Raw genomic sequence first — 23008 nt, 5'->3', positions numbered from 1 at the left:
GCTCTGCTGCCGAAAAATACTGAGCGCTCCCTTCGACATCTTCGCCGACCAATCAAAGGGTTGCCGATCAATGTTTCTACTATCGATCGTAGCCCCTTTTAAGACACCCAGTGATCTCAGATTACTTCATCCAGCTATACTAATCGTCAACAACAGGTGTGTTCGGAGAACCGGATTAGCGAGCTCAAAGTTGGTGCGATGATTTGATCTTGGATGTGTCATTTGATCTTGGATGTAGTAAGCGAGGTACGAAGAACGGACCCCAGGTGAACAAGGAGGCCATGTCATTAGTTTTTCTTCTTTTATACCCTTTCTTGCCAGCCACGCTGTGGAGTACTTGGACGGCGTGTGATGGAGCATTGTCCTGCATGAAAATCATGTTTTCCTTGAAGGATGCAGACTTCTTCCTGTACCACTGCTTGAAGAAGGTGTCTTCCAGAAACTGGCAGTAGGACTGGGAGTTGAGCTTGACTCCATCCTCAACCCGAAAAGGCCCCACAAGCTCATCTTTGATGATACCAGCCCAAACCAGTACTCCACCTCCACCTTGCTGGCGTCTGAGTCGGCCTGGAGCTCTCTGCCCTTTACCAATCCAGCCACGGGCCCATCCATCTGGCCCATCAAGACTCACTCTCATTTCATCAGTCCATAAAACCTTAGAAAAATCAGTCTTGAGATATTTCTTGGCCCAGTCTTGACGTTTCAGCTTGTGTGTCTTGTTCAGTGGTGGTCGTCTTTCAGCCTTTCTTACCTTGGCCATGTCTCTGAGTATTGCACACCTTGTGCTTTTGGGCACTCAGTGATGTTGCAGCTCTGAAATATGGCCAAACTGGTTGCAAGTGGCATCTTGGCAGCTGCACGCTTGACTTTTCTCAGTTCATGGGCAGTTATTTTGCACCTTGGTTTTCCACACGCTTTCTTGCGACCCTGTTGACTATTTTGAATGAAACGCTTGATTGTTCGATGATCACGCTTCAGAAGCTTTGCAATTTTAAGACTGCTGCATCCCTCTGCAAGATATCTCACTATTTTTGACTTTTCTGAGCCTGTCAAGTCCTTCTTTTGACCCATTTTGCCAAAGGAAAGGAAGTTGCCTAATAATTATGCACACCTGATATAGGGTGTTGATGTCATTAGACCACACCCCTTCTCATTACAGAGATGCACATCACCTAATATGCTTAATTGGTAGTAGGCTTTCGAGCCTATACAGCTTGGAGTAAGACAACATGCATGAAGAGGATGATGTGGACAAAATACTCATTTGCCTAATAATTCTGCACTCCCTGTAAAGAATGTAGCCTCATAGGCATAGTGTAGTCCGTGCTGCAGGGAGAATGGACTGCCATACCCGTCATGTGTCTGTGAGCGTGAGGAGAGAGAAAAAGGAGAGTGGAAAAGTCCGAGCTGTCACGGAGCAAAAACGGGAGATGGAAGCATGTAAATATAATAATAACCACTGCAGCCAAGAAGAGTGCCTGACGAGCCCAGTTGTAAGTAAGCTATTAAGACTCAACTGTACACTGTGTTCGTGTTTTCTTCCGGAAAAATAAGTTCCGTTGGAGCAGCCTTTCAACGCCTCTCTGTCTCTCATAGCAAAGTTGACCCAGACAACAAAGTAAAGCTAGTTTTCGGCTACCAGCCCGACACGGAACCAGACGTATTAGCCAGAGGTCCCTTTACTACTGTTTGGAGCTGCGGACCTTCAGTAACAGTAATAAATCACACAGCAATAGTACATTCACGTAGTTGTAAAAAGCATGTTAATATATTAAGTAATCCAAAGTATTCAGAATATGTTACTCTCATTGAGTAACGTAACACGTTACAAAATACATTTTGGGGCATGTATTTTGTAATCTGTAGTGGAATACATTTTAAAAGTAACCATCCCAACACTGGATACTATGCAGTATAGCTGAAATAATTAACTGAATAGCTGATTGGTCAATGCAGACTGATAATTTCCATTTTTTGTCATCCTCAAAACACCACACCTCCATCACATTTATAAACCAAATAAATTCTCATACTTGTTAATGTCCAACATGATGAGTTATAAAGGCAAACCAGTTTACCAATGGGCTTAAATTACTGACTTCTAGTAGCTATTTGAAAAGCCAGTGGTATTGGAATTTATAACTGACAAAATATGAAAATCTGATAAAAAGTACTGATAGGAGAAACACTCTTGGATCATGTTATGACTGCTGATGTTACATAGTGTGTACACCAGAGGGCACTCTGCAACTTCCTGTTGGCATCGCGTGTTTGTAATGCCACAAACAACAACAAGCTGACAGAAAAAGAAAATAGAGTTTACTAACAGCATCTTCTGGTGGTGAAAGTGCCACAGCAGCAATACACAGTTCAATAAATTATGCGGCAGTCTGAAGCGTGCATGCGTGAGCTTGTCTGTGTGTATAGTCGTGTCCAAATTCATGGGCTGCATCCTCCTGAGGACCCGGCCTTCGCGGTCTACGTGGGCCGGGTCCTCAGAAGGTCGGGAAGGCCGGAAGTACACGACTGTGAAATTGGACGGTCTGGCCTTCTGATTAGCGTCACCGCTGTCTCGGTGGAGTTTAATAAACTCGGCCTTCTGCTCCTTGCTATTTAAATTATAACAGCACACTGGTGTAAATTCTCGACCATCTCACATTTCTGTTTAGTCAGTTTTCTGTTTGCCGTTTATTCAGCTGTGTGAAAACCACCCGGGGGATTAATAAAGTTTTAATTTATCTAATCTAATCTAATAACTTTAATCTCAGCCAAACCGATTTACTCACAAACAAATAAAACACTGAAAACGCCAAACAATAACATTTAGGTTGTCTAAGTGACTTATATATTACGTTTAACCTGAGTAGCGAAAGACCGCGGTGATCTGAAAATGATGTGCCGGGAGTTGTGCACTTCTCTGCGGCTCTAGTGACCCTCGAGCTCTCGGCTAGCTATCCAGCTGGTGGGTAACAGACGTCTCTGAAAACGTCGAAGCACTTCTGCAAATATGTGATATCTTGATAAACCGAGCAGATATTTGAAGTTTACACAGCTACATTCTCGTCTGAAAATATGTTAAAATTTTATTTTGTGACACAGAAAGATTAATGAGAGTAATATTAAAAACTTAGTAGCGTCCGCCATTGTTGAAAATTGGAATTGGCTGGGCCGTGCTATGAATTCTGGGATATGGTGGGCCACGAAGGACACACCCGACCCATCCTTCAAATTCGGGGAAAAGTTGTTGGCTGTATTCGGAGGAGTCTACGAATTTGGACAGCCTTCGGCGCGTCACTGTGACATAATCGGTCTACAAATGCGTCCTCAGGAGGATGCAGCCCATGAATTTGGACACGACTTGTATATGCATGTGTGTGGGTGTGTGTGTGTGTGTTAGACACTTCCTGACACCATATATGGCGTGACATCTCAAGTCACTCCATTTAGGTATGACCTTTAAACACAAAAGCAGAAGTAAGCAATCCTGCTAAACTTAGAAAAACAAGAACTTGTGGTTTCTTGTGTGCAATGGAATATTATAGCGATGACTGCTTCCTACATCTTATGTTAGCACTTCTAAAGCTGAAAATAAAGCTGCTAATCGTCATGCTCTTTCTGCACAATGACAACCATATTAGGACACATAAAAGCAGTGGTTATATATATCTTAGCACAAATGACAATCTCAAAAGCATCAACTCTAATATCCGTATTTTTAACATTTTTATTTATTGTCCATTACAAACGCCAACAACAACAACAACACCTTTATAAATAAATTGATAAATCGATACTAGCGGCCACTTAAGGCTGGCTCCAAAAGCAAGTCAATGCCCATCTTAAAACCCCTAATTTTACTGTATTTAAAAAAATGCTGGCTGTCAGCCAGGGATACCCCTCAGCCTCTTACTAGATACACCAATGGAATGAATTTCAAAATCCTACATCAACTGGTTCTCAAGTTATTACATTCACAAGATTTTCAGAAAACTAGACCTCTGACCACTAACCTTGAGGTCGAGGTCAGTAAGATTTAAACTTGTCCATACTCCATCAGCCTTTTATGACGGAGGGGTAAAATGTTTTGAGCCCTGAACAAATAAAATGTTTTAGTCTCAATGCATGGGTTCCCCTTCATAGCAGCTACACAGTGGGGGGGGTTTCCATCTCCATCTGTATAGTAAAAATTTCCAACATGTTTGCACTTTTGGTACCTTGAGCATTTTAATAAAATTGTATAACAACTGGTTCAAAACCTCTGCACACCTGAAGGGACGACAGCGTCGGAGCAACAAACTTCCACAAAAACAACTAAACGGAACCTTTCACTCTGTCTCAATTACAGATGAACTTGTATTTTATTGTGTTAATGGAATTACCTGAGAAATGAGCCTATCCAAAATAGACTTGGTTTGTGCTTCAGTTTTTAATGAGTGAAATTCTGGTATTTAACTACTTGACGAACATGTGCTTATTCATGCTAGCAGTTTGAACCAAGCTTGCTAGTGTTAGCTAATAATTTAGCCCACTATGCTATCAACCAAACAATGTGATTGTTGGCTTTAAAAGAAAGAAAGAAAAAGAAATTAGTTAAAAAAAAAAAAAACATGGCAGTTGACAAAACTAATATTTATGCTTGGACATGCCTACAAGTCAATAGTCAAAATCACTGTGTGACCATCTAACATTTACAGTCTTTGAGTCCATGGCCTTCCCATGCACCTGCGTTGGACATTCGTGAAAAGTTCAGGGCTACAGGAATGTATGAAAACTGCTTACTGCACATTTTCCTAGCTGCAAAATAAGCATCTGTGCAGCCTTGAAAAAAAATTAACCAATGTCTCCCAAAAAGTTACTCTGGAAACCACGTGTATTCATTTCATTTTAATAAATAACCTGAAGTCACAGTACTAGTTTAGCATAGATAGCTAACTTGTGCCTGAGCATACGTACTGGATCACCCCTTTTTGTATAAAAAAAAAGTAATAAAATAAAATCACCAGCAACACATTTAATCGAATAAACATTTACCTGCAAGAATAAAAGAGCCCACGCAAGAGATAAAGCCCGAGAGAAAGCTATTGAACGGAAAGGTGCCGACGAGGAAACAGTAGAGCAGGGGTCGGCAACGTTTCTGATGAAAGGCCATCTAAAATTTCCTCAGAAGTCAGTGTGCCATATGATTGCATTAGCAATAAATTTAAAAACGCTCTATATTAACAGTTACACACTATATAGAACAACTTTATAGAATTATATTTGTTCGCAGATGTTGGCAGCTATCAGCGAATAGTTATCAGCTATTTTGAAACAAAAAAAAAAAAAAGACACTTTTTATCCATAACAGCAAATGAACTGTACAACAGAAAATGCAAATGCTATTTATGGTCTCCTCACAACAATGATAAGAAAAATAAACTGGCATGTTTGTTAATACAGAGATACACATGTTAATGTGATCTCTGGTCTCCCACTCAGAGACACAGGTCTCCGAGTGTCCAGCATTCAGACGGCTACCTGAGGACACTCAGATATCTAGAGCCAAATACTGTCAGTAAGGCCTCTGCAATGTTCTGAAGACAGTTAAACTTGTCAGGCAGTGATGTCCAGCAGGTGAAAATGCAAGCTCCATGAACACGCACAGCTGTGGATTCCAGCTGCGTTCGTAGTTCTGCAAACTTTGACCCCCACAGAGTCGAGGTATTTATTTCAATCAGTTGCATTTGGATGTCGCATTAACTGGCATTACCTCAGCCAGTAAATGCGAGACAAATCGAGCTGCTCACTAAAGCCTTCTGGTTTGATCAGAAAAGAAAACATTGGTCCATACACCTGAAAGTTCCAAAAACGCATTGTGAATTCTGTCTCGAGTCTACGGATGTATCCATGTATTTCCGTGGTGCTGATGCAGCGCTGAGCGGGCAGCTCCTGAAGCATTTGAAGTGTCGGAATGTGGAAATTTCATCATCGCTTGAAAAAACTGCCAGCTAGCAACGTCCCTCTCACTGGTAGGCTAAGTTATTTTTAGCCAATTACAAGTTGAATCTGGTAGTTGGGGTTGTTAGCTAAGATACCGTCATTAAGAAGCGGCACAACTAATGTGTCTATGCGAGCTAATTCGCGATATGCACCGCTGGCGCGGCCATTTATTTTTTTAATGCACCTTCTCAGAATAATTCACTGCATCAGCCTCTGGCATTTAGACTAGAGCCCGGCCCACCAGGTATTATAGGAAAAGCCATAAAGCCTTTGAATGAAAATGCTGTTGTGACAGTGATGTAGACTGTCTTGTTGGTATATGTATGATTTCTATACATTTTACATCAGATAAAAACTTTGGTTGTAAGATTCAGATAATTATTTAATAAAAGCTAGATATTTTAAATGAGAATAAGAAAAAAAAAAGTTTTTTTTTGTTCCCCCCTTTCCCTGTTAATGCCCTACTTGGCCCCCTGGCAACACTTTGCTAGACCCGCCCCTGCACAGTTACCAGCTGTCAGCTACATAAAAAAGGATCCTGGTGTTATTTGTCTCTCAGAAACAGTTCATAACTTCCCTTCAACTCATTCATGTGACCTAAAAGGTAAACCTGTTTCTCCATCACCTGTTCAGCTCTGATGATTCAGTAAGGACATCTCCTGGTTTCATCTGCATGTTTCCCTCTCACCAGCAGAGGTGGGTCGAGTATCCAAAAATTGTACTCAAGTAAAAGTAAAAAGTAGTCGTCAAAAAAGTTACTCGAGTAAGAGTAAAAAAGTACTTGGTGAAAAGGCTACTCAAGTACTGAGTAAATAGCGAGTAACTGTTTGAAATGTCCGATTTATTTTATAAATAAATGCTATCAGACAATCAAAAATAAATAAATATACAAATTTTAGTATTTTCAAAAGGAATATATGTAAAAAGATTCACAAAATAAGGCACAACAATTCTAATTTCAAGATTTCAGTTTTTCACAACGTAAAGCTTTTTCAAGCAAAACCCACAGTAAATATATTCGCATTTACAGCAGCCTCAGAGAAAACATTAGAACGAGGCAACTTCAACATAACAGACTACAGCTGATGCGCCAGAATGTCATACTAGGGGTGGTTCTTTTAAATACAAGGAGGGATTAAGTAAATCAGAAACAAATGACACAGAGATGCAACAGGTATAATCAGGAAAAGTTTATTCCCAAGGCAGGCAGCAGGAATTAAAAAACAAGAAAACAAAAAACAAAAAACAAAAAAACAAAACACACACACATTAAAACTAATTATAAAAGACAAATACAAATTTCCACTATGTGGATGTACATATGTGTATGGCTCACTTTACCATAAATTGTTTCTTCAGTCAGTGAAATGGTGGTTCAGCTTCAGCAGCAGTTGGCTCTCAAGGTTCTTGCTGTGAAGCTGTGACCGTTTGGCAGTGAACAGGAGTCCTGCATGACTAAAAAGTCACTCACAGGCTGCAGATGCAGGAAGAGCTGTATTGACTTTGATCGACAGCTTCTTGATCTGAGGAAAGCCATGCAATACATCCACACCTCCAGTGAATGGACATGAAAGGTACCTCTCCAGCTCCCCTGCTTCTGGATTTCCTGACCCCATGGACCCAAAGAAGTAATCTTCATCAGATAGGCTGCTGTTTGTGCTGGCCTCACCCAACTCTGTGTCTAGTTGATGTCTGATGAAGGTCAGACCTGTGGAAAGATGTATGGTTAGGTCTGTGCATTAGTGTGCTGTATAGACTGCCGAGCTGCTGATGTTTGGCATGAAAAATTTTATCACACGAAATGTTTTTTCCCTAACTTTTGTCAGCCTTTTTCCCCCTAACTAACACTATAATCCCAAATCACAGTAACAAGAAAAGTCATTATAAGTCAAAATCTAGTGGCTCACAACTTAATGGATAACATGCATATTTACCAGCTTTTAAGATGCTCTCCTCTGTGGTCCATGATGTTCTGAATCTTGGTATTAGTATTGCAGCTGCAATCAGCTCAGGGTCTTTCATCATTTCTCCAAAACGTTTCTGGATTCCATCCATAGCGCATCATCAACAAGAGGTCTACACATTTTGCAAGATGACTCCAGCTTCCTCAGCTTCTCCAGCAACTGGTAAAGTGTTGGCAGCAAGAAGCCCATGTGCACAGATGATTCCCCTTGGAGGATATTAAGGGCCATGGCAACAGGCTTCATCACAGCAGTGTACTCAACCAAAAATCCCATTTCAGCAGGATTGAACCTAAAAAAGGTGTAAAAACAGAAATAGGTCATAGCCATTTCTACAGCAATGTAATAACTGTGAATTGTCTGTAAAATTTGCAAATGATTGCAAAATGAGACAGTAAAACTATAAGCAATTGATAATATTTACATTTTTCAGTGTCAGTCAAAGTCACTTAAAAAAAGGGGGTGGATTCACACATTAGTCACAATTTAATATTTAAAAACAAGTTCCATCAACTTACATCTTTATCTTTAATGCCGTGCAAACATTGCGGATTGCTTTCTCTCCTTGCTCTTTATGAATGCGGACAAGTCTTTCCACAGCAAGGAACAGGGAGCTCCAACAAGTTTGATTGAGTCGAAGAAACTGCAACTTGCACTCACGTTCCACTGTTTCATAAGCCATGATTGACCTGCTGGTTTTATTCCACAGAGCATGACCTTTTGCAAAAGCAGACCGAGACAGTCTCTTGTATGTATCATTGGTAGCTTCTGCAGCAGTGGCATCAACTGTTGATATAAGATTGAGTAGATGACATGCACACTTTTGGTGCCTTGGAAGCTGGTACTCCAGACCTGTGTTGTCATCCAAAACGGCTAACACATCTTGATACTCCACCTCTAACTCACTGTCTTCTGCATCATCAAGGATAGACCCACTATCCTCCTGCCAATTGGTTGTTTCTTCCTCTTTGTCCTCACCATATAATCGAAAGGCCTTCAAGAAGTTTGAACCACTGTCTGTTGTCGTCCGGGTCACTTTTTCTCTGATGTGATACTCTGAATGGATTTCCTCTAATGCAGCAGCAAGAACATCAAATGTGTGTGAACCTTTAAGAGGTCTACAAGCCAGTGCAGCAGAATGCCTTTCTAAAGAGATGTCATCTATCCAGTGACAAGTCACTCCTAAGTAGCTATGCTGTCTGGCAGACCAGCAGTCTGTTGTGGTAGCAACATAGTTCACAGTGCTCAGTTTTTTGATGATTATGCTTTTCATGTTCTTCACAGCGTCTTGTATTTTTGAGCACAATGTTTTCCTTGTCATTACTGTACACTGAGGTTGCAAGGTTTCCATCATAGTCTTGAAGGACGATGTCTCAACTATAGAAAATGGTTGGTTGGCCTCACATACAAACGTAAGCAGAAGCTTGTCAAATGTTGCTTGTGTTATTCGCCTAGAGCAGGGGTCGGCAACCTGCGGCTCCGGAGCTGCATGCGGCTCTTTAGTCCTTAAAGTGCGGCTCCGCGTGGTTTGGGCAAATAAATTATTAGTATTTAGCTGAAGTGTATTTTATTTGTTAGTTCTTTTTAACTCGTAGTTCTAAATTGGAAGATTATTGTGATATTGAAATATAAAAATAAAATTATATTCTATTATTTTTTTCATCGCTCAAAATAAGAGTCACACTCGCGGAAGCCGGTATACCCGCCGAAACGCCGTGCATTCAACCCCAGGTAGGCCAATTATGGATCTTCGGATCCACATTATGTCAGCAGCTGTTCTCCACCGTGAACTATGTTAAAGACAAACACTGCTCACGCCTGACAGATGACATCTTACAGTCCTGCGTAAACTGACTTCGTATAGCCCCGATTTGCGGACTCTGTGCGCAGAGGTTCAGGAGCAGAAGTCCCATTGTAAACAAATCACGGCAGACCCGACGATGTTTCCATGAGCATGCTTTTGAGCATCTCTTTATTGAGCACTTTTCACACACGGTTGCTGTACGCATACAGGCGGCTGTAGCTTTTCAGCTCACAGCCCGACATACACCACCAACAACACAACAGCACAGATAGCGCGGGCGTAAAGGCAGCGGGCGTGATTGCGGGTGTCGCTCAGGTGCGTCCGCCTCCCCTGGGCGGCGCTGCAAACCACGCCCGCCGCGCGCATTAACCAGGTAAAATACATATTTAGGCAGAATTTTGCAAATATCTACTTTTCATTTTTCAGCAGCATAGAGCTTTTTTCCAATTATTTTTTTAAGAGTCAGGTCAAGGCTCCAACAGCCCAAAGGCGATATAAGGGTGGCGGCTGACAACAGTTTTTGTTTGCTACATGGATCATTTTAGTTCAGGTTGGTGTCTTTCCTTTTGTTATATTTCTTTAAGAGTTCAAAATGTGTTGATTACATAAATATAATTTAATTTTCTCTGTAGCACTTCATGGATTTCATAAGCAGCACACCTTAGTTGTTCACACAAAGCATAAAGATAAAAAACAATATATACAGTGTTATCTTCATTTTAGATGTCAAAGTATTTGCGGCTCCCAGTGTTTTCTTTTGCGTGGAAACCGGGTCCAAGTGGCTCTTTGGGTGTAAAAGGTTGCTGACCCCTGGCCTAGAGCCAGTGAAAGAGTCTGTAAGTTTTGCGTTCTTCATAGGTGGCTCGGTGGAAGAGGACGACTTTCGTTTTCTGTGGCTGTCCATTAATTCCGTATACATCCTCAATTTGTTGGAGTGAATCCTCTGTTGGCAGAAAAAAAATAGACCATGAAATGACATGTGACTAAGCAATTTCTATACAGTTCTTAGAAAAAAAGAGAAGAAAAAAAAAGATGATCCCATATTTGTAACCCTCCTGTCATGTTCGGCCCCCCCACCCATTGACTGAATGACCAAATGAAAGGCCCCCTGAACGACCCATTGATGCACCCACACAACTGAATTTGGTGGTGAAAACTGTTTGTTATGGTAATTTAAGAGCTGTTAAAACAGACCAGTCAATTTTGACTGGGAACACTAAAGTAAGGGGTGGGGGTGAGCGAGGATAAACTAGCACAAAAACATTTTCACCACCAAATTCAGTTAAGTGGGCCGTTCAGTGAGTGGATTCCAGTTCATTTCCTATGGCAGTTACTTTTGTCCGGGAACACCACAGGTGTAACAATGCTGATTAAAACACTCAAAATTCAATGAAAGAGGTGATCATTACTTTTATATGTTCAAGTGCATAGTGCAGAAGATATCATTATGCAATCAGATGTAAAACACAATATTTATGAGTGCTTTAAGTTGTGAATCGGATAGATTTGACCGGAAGACTACAGGAAGAAAAGAGAAACAAAGTCGTGCCTACATTACATGGGTTTCCACTTAAAAAAGAAATTCCAGATTAAGTTCAAAACAAGAATGTATGCAAGGCTTAGCAGTGCTAGTCAATAGATTCTCCTTCAAAAAACAAAAAAACAAACAAAAAAACTTTAGCTTTTCCTCATAAAGTTCTACACCTTATAACTGTACTTCTCTGAAGCAAGAGTCAGGACAAAAAGTCACTTGTGGAGAAAAGAAAAATATTAAAACGACTTAATTACTAATGTAATTTCTAGGAGAAAGGGAGTGATTCTGGATATGTGCATTTTCTTTTTTAAATCATCTCATTTTTAATATGGGCAAGACCCAAGACTGTGATTCTGTAACCCACGGGTGTCAAGCTCCAGTCTTCGAGGGCCAGTGTCCTGAAACTATTAAATATGTCCTCACCGCGACACGCCGAATTATTGCTTATTAGGACATTAGCAAGACTCTATGGTACTTGACTGCATGCTGAGGTGGCAAAATTCAGCCATTTAATTCATGTGTGTTGGACTATGGACACATCAAAAGTTGTAGTGCACCGACTCTCAAGGAATCAAGCTCGACACAGCGGCTGTAAGACTGACATCCACTTAACCACAGCTAAAAAGAAATTTAAAGCAAACTTACCGCAACATGTTTCCTCAGGTTAGATGTTGAGTTTTTATGCACGCTGAGACGTCGGTTTGCTTTGGCTCACACAGAAGACATCGCATTATATAGCTGTCCTTTTGTACTCCTTTAAAGCGAAACATGCTTTGCATATGCGGCCAAGGGTGTTTGTCCTGTTCAGTGTTAGCAGAGACGGTTGCCATTTTTTGATGTATTTCTTCTGTCCGTCTTTGGAAGTTGAAAAGGCTTGGGCTACTCGGCCTGCCATTTTATATCTGGTCATGTGACCGCATGGCTACGTCTGATTGGTGAAAGAGTTACTGGTAGCTCCAGTGGCGGCATGATCCATAATTTATATTAGTAGTATTATCCAATGTGTGAAATTAATTATTTAAAAAAAGTAACGAGTCGAATTTTGCAAATGTAGCGGAGTAAAAGTACCGTTTCTTCTTCACAAATGTACTCAAGTAAAAGTAAAAAGTATCGTGCAAAAAAGGTACTTAAAAAGTACATTTTTTTCAAAAACTTACTCAAGTAAATGTAACGGAGTAAATGTAGCTCGTTACTACCCACCTCTGCTCACCAGATAACCAAACCGATATCATGACCAGCAGCTTTACAGCTGTGGCTCCAGCAAACATCAGCTGATACTAGAAATTAATATTAAATAAATTCTAACAACAGCTGATCAAGCTTAAACGTGCTGCTGTTGTTTAACGCGACATCCGCTGGTTTCCTCTTTCTGGCGCAAAGTGGGAGATAAACAAACAAGAGAGAAAAGCCGATCAGCTGATCATTGATCAGTTTCATGATTGAAGTAGCAACATGAGAGGAAGGGGGAGAGAATGAGAGAAGAAGAGGCAGCTGTGCAGCGTACCGACAGAATAAATCCAGCTTTGTGTCTTTTTCCATTCTAGCTGAAGTACGGGACAAACTGTGATCCTTCTCAGCTCAATACGAAACGCGTAATATTTTCCCTGAATGCAAGACGATTTCATTTTTTATGGGACGGTTGGCAACTCTACTAACTAACCTTATGAATAAAATAAAGTTCAACATCAGTAACATCACAGCACCCACCCAGATGTATAGAAACTCCGTCATGCTAGCTAGTACGCAGTATGAGTTATTGTAACTGACTGTAAAAAGTCAGCACAACGAAAATAAACTCCACCTAAACTTGGTTTATATCTGACCCAGATAGACTGCAGGTCATAACTTCTTACCTGAAGTTCAGTTCACCTGACACTCGGACCGGTGTTCCAGAGTAACTGGCTTTGGTCGAACAGATGTGTGGTAGACTTGCGTTTCAGGAGCTGCTACCGACAAACGAGCAAAAAAAAAAAAAAAAAAAAAAAAAGCCAAATGTGTCATCTGTGACACTTGTGAGAACACCTCAAACACACTCCGTCAGTCCTGTTGCTCCTTCTTCTTCTTCTTGCAAGTATTATTGGCGGATGGCAAACAACTGCATGGTGCATTACCGCCACCACTGGTATGGTGGACAAGAATCACGCTCAAAAAAAAAAAAAAAAAAAAAAAAAAAAATTCATATCCTTCCAAACAACCTGCCTTCTCTCAAAAACTGAAACAAATCCTGATAACATTTATCCCCCGACTCCTTCTGTAACAACCCAACAAGATCCAATTTCATATTAATGTTACTGAGATTTCGGACCAGTCTCCTCTCTACCTTATACTTCTGACACTGCAAAATAACATGCTCCAAAGTTTCCTCCTCTCCACAATAATCACATTTCCCTGAATTATGTTTCCCTATCAAGAACAGTGTAGAATTCAAACCCGTATGTCCAAATCTCAGTCTTGACACCACCACCTCCTCTCGCCTACTCCTTATGGCTCTCCTCACTCCCACCCCCCTTTGAATTCTATATAACCACCTTCCCCTCCTTTCTTCTTCCCACTGTTTCTGCCATCTACCCCTCACTTTTAGCTTTACTTTCGCCTGACCAAAATTCACCGCCAGATCAACTATCTTATGATTAGTGTCTTCCTTTGCCAACCTATCTGCTGCTTCATTCCCCCTTACCCCATAGTGAGCCGGGACCCATACAAACACTAATGACAGACCCATCATATGTATCCTGAAAAGAGTTTGCTGAACCTCTATTAAAATATCTGACCTACCTTTCGAATGATCGTTCTGTAGACTGACCAAGGATGCACTTGAATCTGAACAAATAATTGCTTTCAATGGCCTCAAATCTTCCACCCACTGTACTGCTAATAGAATTGCTATCATTTCTCCTGTAAACACAGACAATCCATCATTAATCCTCTTCCCAATTTCCACCATAAAGTCCGGAATAACTACTGCCACCCCCACTTGACTAGCTGGATTCTTTGAAGCATCCGTATATACCTGCACATACCCATAATACTGATCGATGTAACCCTGAACTGAATTTGCGTCTAGACCACCTGCCCTGTCCTTACTCTTCTGGCGCAATAAAGCAAAATCTACAGCTGCTTCAGGAAGTATCCATGGAGGGATTGCAGGCCTCGGCACTCGCTGACATATGTCTAACTGATCCAATTTAAGTTCTCTAGCTCTTCCCCCCACCACCCATCCAAAGCTCTTTAACTCCCTCCTGCCCTTCTCCCAGCAAGGTCTAAGTACATCTAGTGTAGGGTGATCCGCCCCCTGACCCTGTAAATTTGCCCAATATGTCAATCTAAGCTGCTCCCTCCTCAACCCTAGTGGCATTTCCCCCCATCTCCACCTGCAAAGCTACAGTAGGAGTTGTCCTAAATGCCCCTGTACAAAGTCTCAACACCTGATACTGAATCAAATCTAACCTCCCAAGAGAAGTGTCTGCTGCCGAATTATATGCCGCACAACCATAATCTAACGTTGACCTCACCAATCCAGTGTATATAGCCCTCAAGGATTCCCTATCCGCTCCCCAATCCTTCCCAACCAAACACCTCAAAATATTCAAAACTTTTTTACACTTACCCACCAATTCCTGAATGTGTGCACCCCAAGTTAACCTATAATCAAACCACAAACCCAGAAACTTAAATTTCCTCACTCTTTCTAATTCTACCCCATATAGCTTCAGCTTAATTTCCTCACTAACCCTTTTCTTTGTAAAAAAAAACCACTGTCTTAGTCTTATCAACTGAAAACTTGAATCCCCACTTATACGACCATTCTTCCACTTTACCAACTGCTTCCTGTAACTTCTTTACAATAAAGCCAACATTCCTCCCTCTCCTCCATAAGGCTCCGTCATCAGCAAAAAGTGAACATCCCACCCCACCCTCTATGTCATTAAACACATCATTAATCATTAGAGAAAATAACAAAGGACTCACTGTGCTCCCCTGAGGAGTCCCGTTCTCTACAGAAAACCTCTCCGAATAATTCTTTCCAATTCTTACTTGTATCTGCCTACCCTTTAAAAAATCCAAAATCCACTTATACATCCACCCCTTAATACCCAATTTACGGATTTTAATCAACAAACCATCTCTCCACATCATATCATAAGCCTTCTCTATATCGAAAAACACTGCCACCACACACTCATTATTTATTTGAGCCCTCCTAATTTCATGCTCCAAACACAACACTGGATCCATAGTACTTCTCCCTCTTCTAAATCCACTTTAATATTTATATATAAACCCTCTGCTTTCTACATAATACATTAATCTCTCGGTCCTGTTGCTGTTGAAGAACAAAATGTTTAAAAATGTGGCGAGTTTACCTGGTGATATTCTCATGCGCGACGCGATCACGAAAACAGCAAACAGTTAACACCACGCCGATGTTGTTCACAGGACAGCAAGAGTAAACGATCGGGAGACTCTTGTCGTCGTTATCTTTCCCCTCGCACGTTTTATTACTCCAATTTCAGCGTTTTCGCCGCACAACTAAAGCGAGCAGTTTACTTTGTGTGCACTCAAATGGAGTCGAGTCAACCAGCGCCACCTGTGGCCGAGTGCCATAGCCTACAGCCAGATTAACTTGTGACACACATCTGCACCTGGCTCTATCGCCACGTTTGAATTCGTTTCATCCACAAAACACTTGGAACTTTCTATTTTGTCTGTTTCTGTGTCTTGCAAATAAACCTTTAAAATAAATGAAATGGTATTATGTATTTATTTTTGGCCTACATCATTAAGAAATGCCAAATTATATACACAAAGTTATAGAAATCACCACTCCCGTTGTTCCTGATGATTTCAATAACATCACATAATAACATGTAGCATCACACCCTGTAAGCATAGTCTGCCTGTGTCTTTTCTCTGGAAATGAACATTTTCAGCCAATATAGGTCATTCATGGCTGGAGAGAGTTGGTAGTCATATACAGTCTGTATAATTGGGGTTAATATAATAAACATTTGTCGGGACATTGCAGTTACTATGAATTTACAGCAGTTACACAGTGATTAGTAATAAACAGAGCCAGTGAGAGTGAGTGGATTTAAGAAAGTGAGTGACTCAGGTGTGTCAGTTGGTGTGTCATCTGTTTTTGAGTGTGGGGGAGAGTTAGAATTTCTTGGTTTTAAAGCTATGTTAGGAATATTCATAATGTAATTTCCAAAACTTGCATATGATCTGCAATTTGTAGCAGATCTACTGACTATAACATAGCAGCTGGAGCAGTCTCCAATGGAGGTCAGTCCACTACTGCCACCTGTGGCCAAGTGCCATAGCCTGCCTACTACTAGATTAACTTGTGACACATCTGCACCTGTTTCTATGACCACATTGAGTAGAGTCTGAGTGGCTGCACTTACCCTGGTGCATTCAAATCTACCCACAAACATATTGAAAGATGCAATGCCAGCAACGTTAATTGTCAAGACTAAAACCAATCATTAAGCAAAGACAACAGGGATCATTTGTTTCTGTTTATTTAGCATGCACAACATTTATAGTCGCCTTCTGTACAGGGGAAGTCCACACATACAGTGTGGTACCACCTTCCGCAGAAAGCTGTTTTCGCGATCGCCTCCTGCATGAGAATATCACCAGGTAAACTCGCGACATTTTTAAACATTTGGTTGTTCAACAGCAACAGGACTGACAGAGTGTGTTTGAGGGTAAACTCACAAATGTCACAGATGACACATTTGGTGTTTATTTGCTGTTTTGTCAGTAGCAGCTCCTGAAAAGCAAGTCTACCACACATCTGTTCGACCAACGCCAGTTAATCTGGAACACCAGCGGCCGCCTCGGGTCTCTCCTCCTCTTGCCTCTCCTTCCCTCATCCACCTGCTGGCCTCTGTGGAAACTCCGCCACCGCCACCGCCACCACCAAACAACTGACTTATTTTTACACATCTGCCAGCATCTGGCCAATCCACCATCTTTCATTGTTTATACCGTTAGTAAAAGAAAAGAAAAAAACAGTCCTGACCCATAACAACGAAAAATCACCATCGATGGTGGGCTGGACTCAAATGTCACTAAACTTGGTCGTGCCATCAGTTAACCCTTTGCTTGCCAGCTGTGGCACGCGTGCCCAGGGTTGCCAACCCCAGACGTATCGTAAAAGAGTTAGTAATTTATTTTTTTTATTACCTGTAATTTATTGCAGTTTACTTGTATTTGCTTAATTGTTTACTAAATATTTGAGGTGTGAAATAAACTGCAATGGAGTTTGAAAACAAAATATGGGTGTGTGTGGTTGGAGGATGTGTTTGTGCGGGGGTGTTTAGGTGATGGGGGGGGGCGAACATTTTTCTTGTAAAACAAAGGGAGGCTTGTTTTTTTGTTTCTTGGCTGTTTCTTCATTCATGCTTGTTCACTTTCAGTACTTGTACCTGACCATCTTCAGAGGAATGTGTTTTTATTTTTGTTAAGTCACCTAACAATGAGCTGTGAGTCATTCACTCATTAAAACATGATGATGTCACCTAGTAAGAATACGTAGTTGATTGTTGTTCATTTGCTGTATCATATGTTTGAAAACCCACTTTTATTCCTTGGCTTTTAAATCAGAATGAGTTTGTATTACTTTTATTTATCTTATTTCTCACTCAAATCTTCTAATTTTATGATTCTTTTTCTTAACTCTTATCATATCTCCCTATGTTTTTATTTCTTTTAATTATCTTAATTGTACAGCACCTTGGTCAACGGTTGTTGTTGTAAATGTGCTATATAAAGAAATTTGACTTTGACTATATGCTATCATTTTTTTTTGTAATGCAGTTGTGAACTTTCAGAAGAGGTTCAGTAACATTTGAGTCCAGTGATCTAATTTATGGTTTTGATTAGAAAGAAGTAAATACAATATTTTAGCTCTTTCTCTGATGAGACTGAGACACTTCTTATGTTTTCTAAATTCTGTCTACTGACTTTTATCCACAGAGTCCAACATTATTCATTTTGGGACAAATACTTGCTTCCAAAGTGATGGAAGAGTGTTTGCTTTTGTTTTTCTTGTGTTTTTTCTTTGATGAACATAAATAAAGATGTATAATAATAATGAAAGTACTTTGTCATGTATCTTTTTCCATGTCAGTTGTTTTAATCATGTAAAATCCCTTTTTATCTATTTGCATTTTTTTGTCCATTCTGGGTTTCCTTTTTTTAATCATTTATAGTTATTAATATTGAATCGTTGCTTCCTTTTACGCAATCACACTGGCATAATGTTGACAGGAAGCAGGTTTGAATTGGTTTCACAGGCATCACTTTTATGAAGACTTTTCTTAATTTAACTCTGTTCTGTATTTTATCAGGTGCTTTTCACATCAGTTAGGGAGGACGCCTCAGTGTTTGGAGTCATATCAACCATTAACTTGACCCAAACTAGTTGAGACTGGGATATTTGAAGTTATCATAATAGCTTTCTTAACAAAACAGGCAGGTTGAACTCCTTAAATCCAGAATGGAGATGGTATATTGTTTGTTATGTCAGATTAATCTGCTTTGAAAATCAACAAAGAAATAGTTTGTTAGTGTGTTGAACCCCGAGAATTCCAGACTTTATATTGAAATGTGTTACATGTAAATAAGGTTTGCATATTTGTGAGCAGCACAACAGGAACAGTTAGCAAGGCTAAAAACATGGGCGTAACAGCCACGTGAGAAAACGTTTACAAGATGATTTATCATTCTGTCATCGTTCCTCACAGCTGTGTTTGGGATCAGGGGAACACGTGTGGAGTTTGACTTTAGGCCTTTCAGAGTACCAGGAAGCACTTTAACACCAAACTGTGATTTTTTTCTGGTAGGGAAGCAAGTCAACTAAGCCAAATAAAACTTCACTAAAAACTGAAAAATTAATGCTAATAGCTCAAACAAATAAAACTGTGTCATCCAACTGGAAGTGAACTTTGACGTCTACATGAGCTAATCCTTATGTTTGTCACTCTTTTCACTTCGTGGCCTAAATTCCCAAAGCCTCATTCTTCCTTCTCATCAAGGATTTGGTGAGCATGTCTGTCATGTTTTGTCTGGTGAGCGTAACCAGACAGGCAGGAATAAAGAGCCTGTCTCCTACACAGTGCCAGGAAGAGTCTGTTGCTGAAGGAGCTGCTCAGGGCCTCCACAGTATCATGCAGGGGGTTTGCAGTGTTGTCCATAATAAACCTTTGCTTGGCTAACATCCTCCTCTCACCCACCTCCTCTTTGGAGTCTAGGGGACTGGCCAAGACAGAGCTGGCCCTCTCTACCAGTCTGTTATACCCACAGCACCGTTCAGTATATTTATAGATAGCATGTGAAGAGCTGATTAACAAAAAATAACAGGAAGTTTTGCACTAGCAGTTTCACCTGTCATCTCTTTTACGCGATCTTACCGTAATGATCCACACTCTGAATTACAGTAAGATACTGTCTCAGCTGACTGCAGGTTTCCCAACTTTCTAAACAGTCAAGCTGCATAATGAGCAAAACCAGCACCATTGCCCAACAATGAGACACAAGCTAAGTTTCATGATCATTGATATGCAAATTGAATTGATTGTTGATCAATAGCCATCCACAGAGTTAAGGAATGGCTGCAATCACAGTATTGCAAATTGGTGAAATATGTACCCTCAGGCCCCCTCCTCAGGTCAGAGATTGTTGCTCCTATAATTGGCCTCTTTGAGTCCTTGCTCAAACAGTGTCCTTGTCACAGCACTGGGTCTGGTCACTCAGTGTCTGAGTTTTGGGTTTAAGTTATGCTCTTTGAATTATGATTTTCTGTTTGTATTATATTTATAGTTCCTGGTTTCTTGGCTTCTGTTGTGTTTCTCTGCCTCCCCTGTGTTCTTAGTGAAGGTTTAATTCTGTTCTCCGTGTGTTGTATGCTTAGTCTTAGTTTTCTGCCTTTATGTCTTCCTGTGCTCCACGTCTAGTTACTTTTGTCTCTGTGCTTTATGTTCCCTCTGTTCCAGAGCCTGTCATGTTTCCACGTCTCTGTGTCAAGTCTGTGTCTTTGCAAGTCTGTCCTGTTTTACTTTGAAAGTCCTTGTCCTACTTCAGTGTATTCTGCTTTGCTTCATTTGTCTCCTTATGTCTGATTTGTCCCAGCTGTTCCCCATCCTCTAGTTTTCCTGCCTATTCAAGCACTGTGTCGTTCTCTGTTGGTTGCTGGTACACCTTCTTGTCATGTGCTGTGTTTCAGGTTTTTTCTGGTTCCTTGTCTCAGGTTGCATGTTTCTTGTTAGCTTTCCCAGTTTAGGTTTTTCCCAGTTTAAGTCACTTCCACTCTCTGCTTTTGTTTGTATTTCGCCTCCCACTGTAGATAAAGCTCTCTCACAGTTAGTCAGTAGTCAGAGCCTGCTCTTGGGTCCACACTCCTCTCCACATGATCTACCCTCGCAGATCATGAAACAGCTCTTCATTGAACATGAGATCAGTGGCCTGCAAGTATAAATAATAGCAGAGTCTTGGCTTGATGAGGCCTCCATGTCTGCGCTCCATAAAAGCGTTGAAAAGGGGGGTGTTCAAGTTCGACAAGAAAGCATTACAGTGATGCAAAACAGAATGGAGTAACTGTTTTAGAAATTACTGGAAACCAAAGTTGTCATTGTAAAAATGACCTGCAGCTTCCTAGTTCAAAGTGCAATGCTGTGACAGCGTGCCAAGTTTACACACAAGCATATTGGCAACACTCGTGCAGAGAACAAGCAAGAACAATAGAATTACTACTTATTGTACTGGAAGTGTGAAACACGTGAGTTTGGTGTGGCATTCACATGAAAGGTTAAACAGGATGCGTCCAGCGGGAACCTGAATGAGTGATGACACACTATGAGTGTGAACCAGTGAAACAAAACAGAGCAGAGTAGGAACAGTGATATTTGTAACAGAAGCAGGAGCTGTAGCACCTGTAGTGTGTGGAAAACAAAAGAATCACTTATTTGGAGTTCAGTATTTGCTTTGGCAGATATACATCCATAGACCTTTTCATTTCTTCTTCTACATAAACTAGGAATAATTGAAGCTTTAACAGATGGTGGTATCAGGGAGCCAGTCTGTGTGCTGGCTGCTGATGGTGTTTATTGTCTTTATTTGGGTGTGTTTATACCGATATGCCAGTACCTGATGCAATTACTGTAAATGACCTGAAAAACATTCCTGCATATTTTTAGCTGACTATGTGTCACATAGGATGGATTAGAACAATCCAGCTCTGACCTGGGAATGATTCATCCCAACAACCATGGGTGTGTTCATCAAGGCGTCTGTGACACAGAGCTTCCTCGAATGAATTACTCTGTTTACAGATTTAAATTACTACAAACTTAACAATGAAAGATTTTACGATTTGTGGCATCTCGCAGCAACATTACTTAACACCCTGGATCATGTCTACAGCAACATACACGGTGCATACAGGGCTGCACCACATCCCCACTTTGGACAGTCTGACTACATCTCTCTGTTCATGTACCCGGCTTACAGACAGAAACTGAAACAATCGAACCCTGTCATCACACCTGTTAAACTGTGGACCACAGAGTCTGAGAGCATCCTACAGGACTGCCCAAACAGACTGGGATGTGTTTCAAACTGCAGCCACCAAGGAGATCTGCTCTGTCACTATACAGGACTATGCTGAATATGTGACCGAGTACATCAGCACCTGTGTTGACAATATAGTGCCCACCCCACACATCAGAAAGTTCCCCAGTTGACTGGATCAGCAGTCAGGTACGACACATGCTACATACTCGGTCTCTCACATTTAGATCAGGCAATGAGACGGAGTACAAAGCTGCGAGGTATGGACTGAGGAAGGCCATTACAGCGGCCAAGAGGCAGTACAGAGAGAAGCTGGATGGCTTCTATTCTTCTGCTGATCCTGGGCAGATGTGGCACATCACAGAGTTTAGGGTCGCCATCAGCACCATCAGCTCTGCAGGCAGTCTGCTAGATGACCTCAATGTATTGAGGCAGCAGGACCAGATAGCATCCCGGGACGGGTCCTTAAAGCGTGTGCTAACAAGTTGGCTGATGTTCTCACTCCCGTCTTCAACCTCTCCCTCAGCCGGAGTACCGTCCCCACATGCTTCAAGACCACAACCATCATCCCTCTGCCCAAGATAATATAAGATAACATAATAATTTTTGCACATAAGGTCATCTTACATATTAAACTAGCATATTAAGCTCATAGCTCTTTTGCACACAAATCTATTTAACACTTCAATTTTTGTCTCCATTTATTTATTTATACTATTTGTATTTTCATTGTTCTAGTTCTATTTGTACATTTTAACCGGCGTCTGTGTTTGGACAGCAGAGAAAGAATTTCATTGCACAGAGAAATGCTTTTCTTTGTACACATGACAATAAACGCTTTGAAGCTCTTGAATCTTGATCTGCTTAGTACAGGGACAAAGTTGACAACAGGGTCCAAAGACTCTGGCAGGGGTGGGGAGTGAATTTTCCCACGGGGTCACATGAGAAGCTGGGACAGTTGTGGAGGTCTGCACTAATAAGCTTATAGACAGCGGCCCTCCACAACAGTCCCAGCTTCTCATGTGACCCCGTGGGAAAATTCACTCCCCATCCCTGCTCTGGAGACTGTGCCATTGACCTCCTTTGGGTTTTGTCTTAAACTATATTATTTACATTAAGGAATTATATACCTGATCCCTCAAAGCATTGTTT

General features: G+C 41.0%; 3 protein-coding genes and 1 long non-coding RNA gene across 5 annotated transcripts in view; all 4 read right to left on the bottom strand.

Annotated features, from left to right (window-relative positions):
* Window positions 1–15871, bottom strand: part of LOC120439225 — a 31104-nt gene extending 15233 nt beyond the window's left edge. Inside the window, exon 1 of the mRNA XM_039610006.1 lies at window positions 15643–15871. Coding sequence (XP_039465940.1) covers window positions 15643–15658 — 16 coding nt within the window. The 5' untranslated portion in view covers window positions 15659–15871. The remainder of the gene's footprint in view (window positions 1–15642) is intronic.
* LOC116333683 (polymeric immunoglobulin receptor-like) overlaps window positions 1–23008 on the bottom strand; it is a 180766-nt gene that overhangs the window by 79395 nt on the left and 78363 nt on the right. The window lies entirely within an intron of this gene.
* LOC120439239 lies at window positions 7155–8031 on the bottom strand. The gene is made up of 2 exons (XR_005612487.1): window positions 7914–8031; window positions 7155–7687 (listed from the first exon to the last, which is right to left on the bottom strand). It is a non-coding gene; the product is annotated as an uncharacterized LOC120439239 (long non-coding RNA).
* LOC120439228 lies at window positions 8246–10875 on the bottom strand. Its single transcript, XM_039610030.1, has 2 exons — window positions 10560–10875; window positions 8246–9391 (listed from the first exon to the last, which is right to left on the bottom strand). The coding sequence occupies exons 1-2, from the start codon at window positions 10721–10723 to the stop codon at window positions 8455–8457; spliced, it is 1101 nt and encodes a 366-aa protein (XP_039465964.1). The 5' UTR covers window positions 10724–10875; the 3' UTR covers window positions 8246–8454.

Source organism: Oreochromis aureus, linkage group 3, assembly GCF_013358895.1.
Source record: "Oreochromis aureus strain Israel breed Guangdong linkage group 3, ZZ_aureus, whole genome shotgun sequence".
Taxonomy (NCBI): domain Eukaryota; kingdom Metazoa; phylum Chordata; class Actinopteri; order Cichliformes; family Cichlidae; genus Oreochromis; species Oreochromis aureus.
Note: the sequence above shows the minus strand (reverse complement) of the source record. Positions and strands in the feature narration are given on the sequence as shown.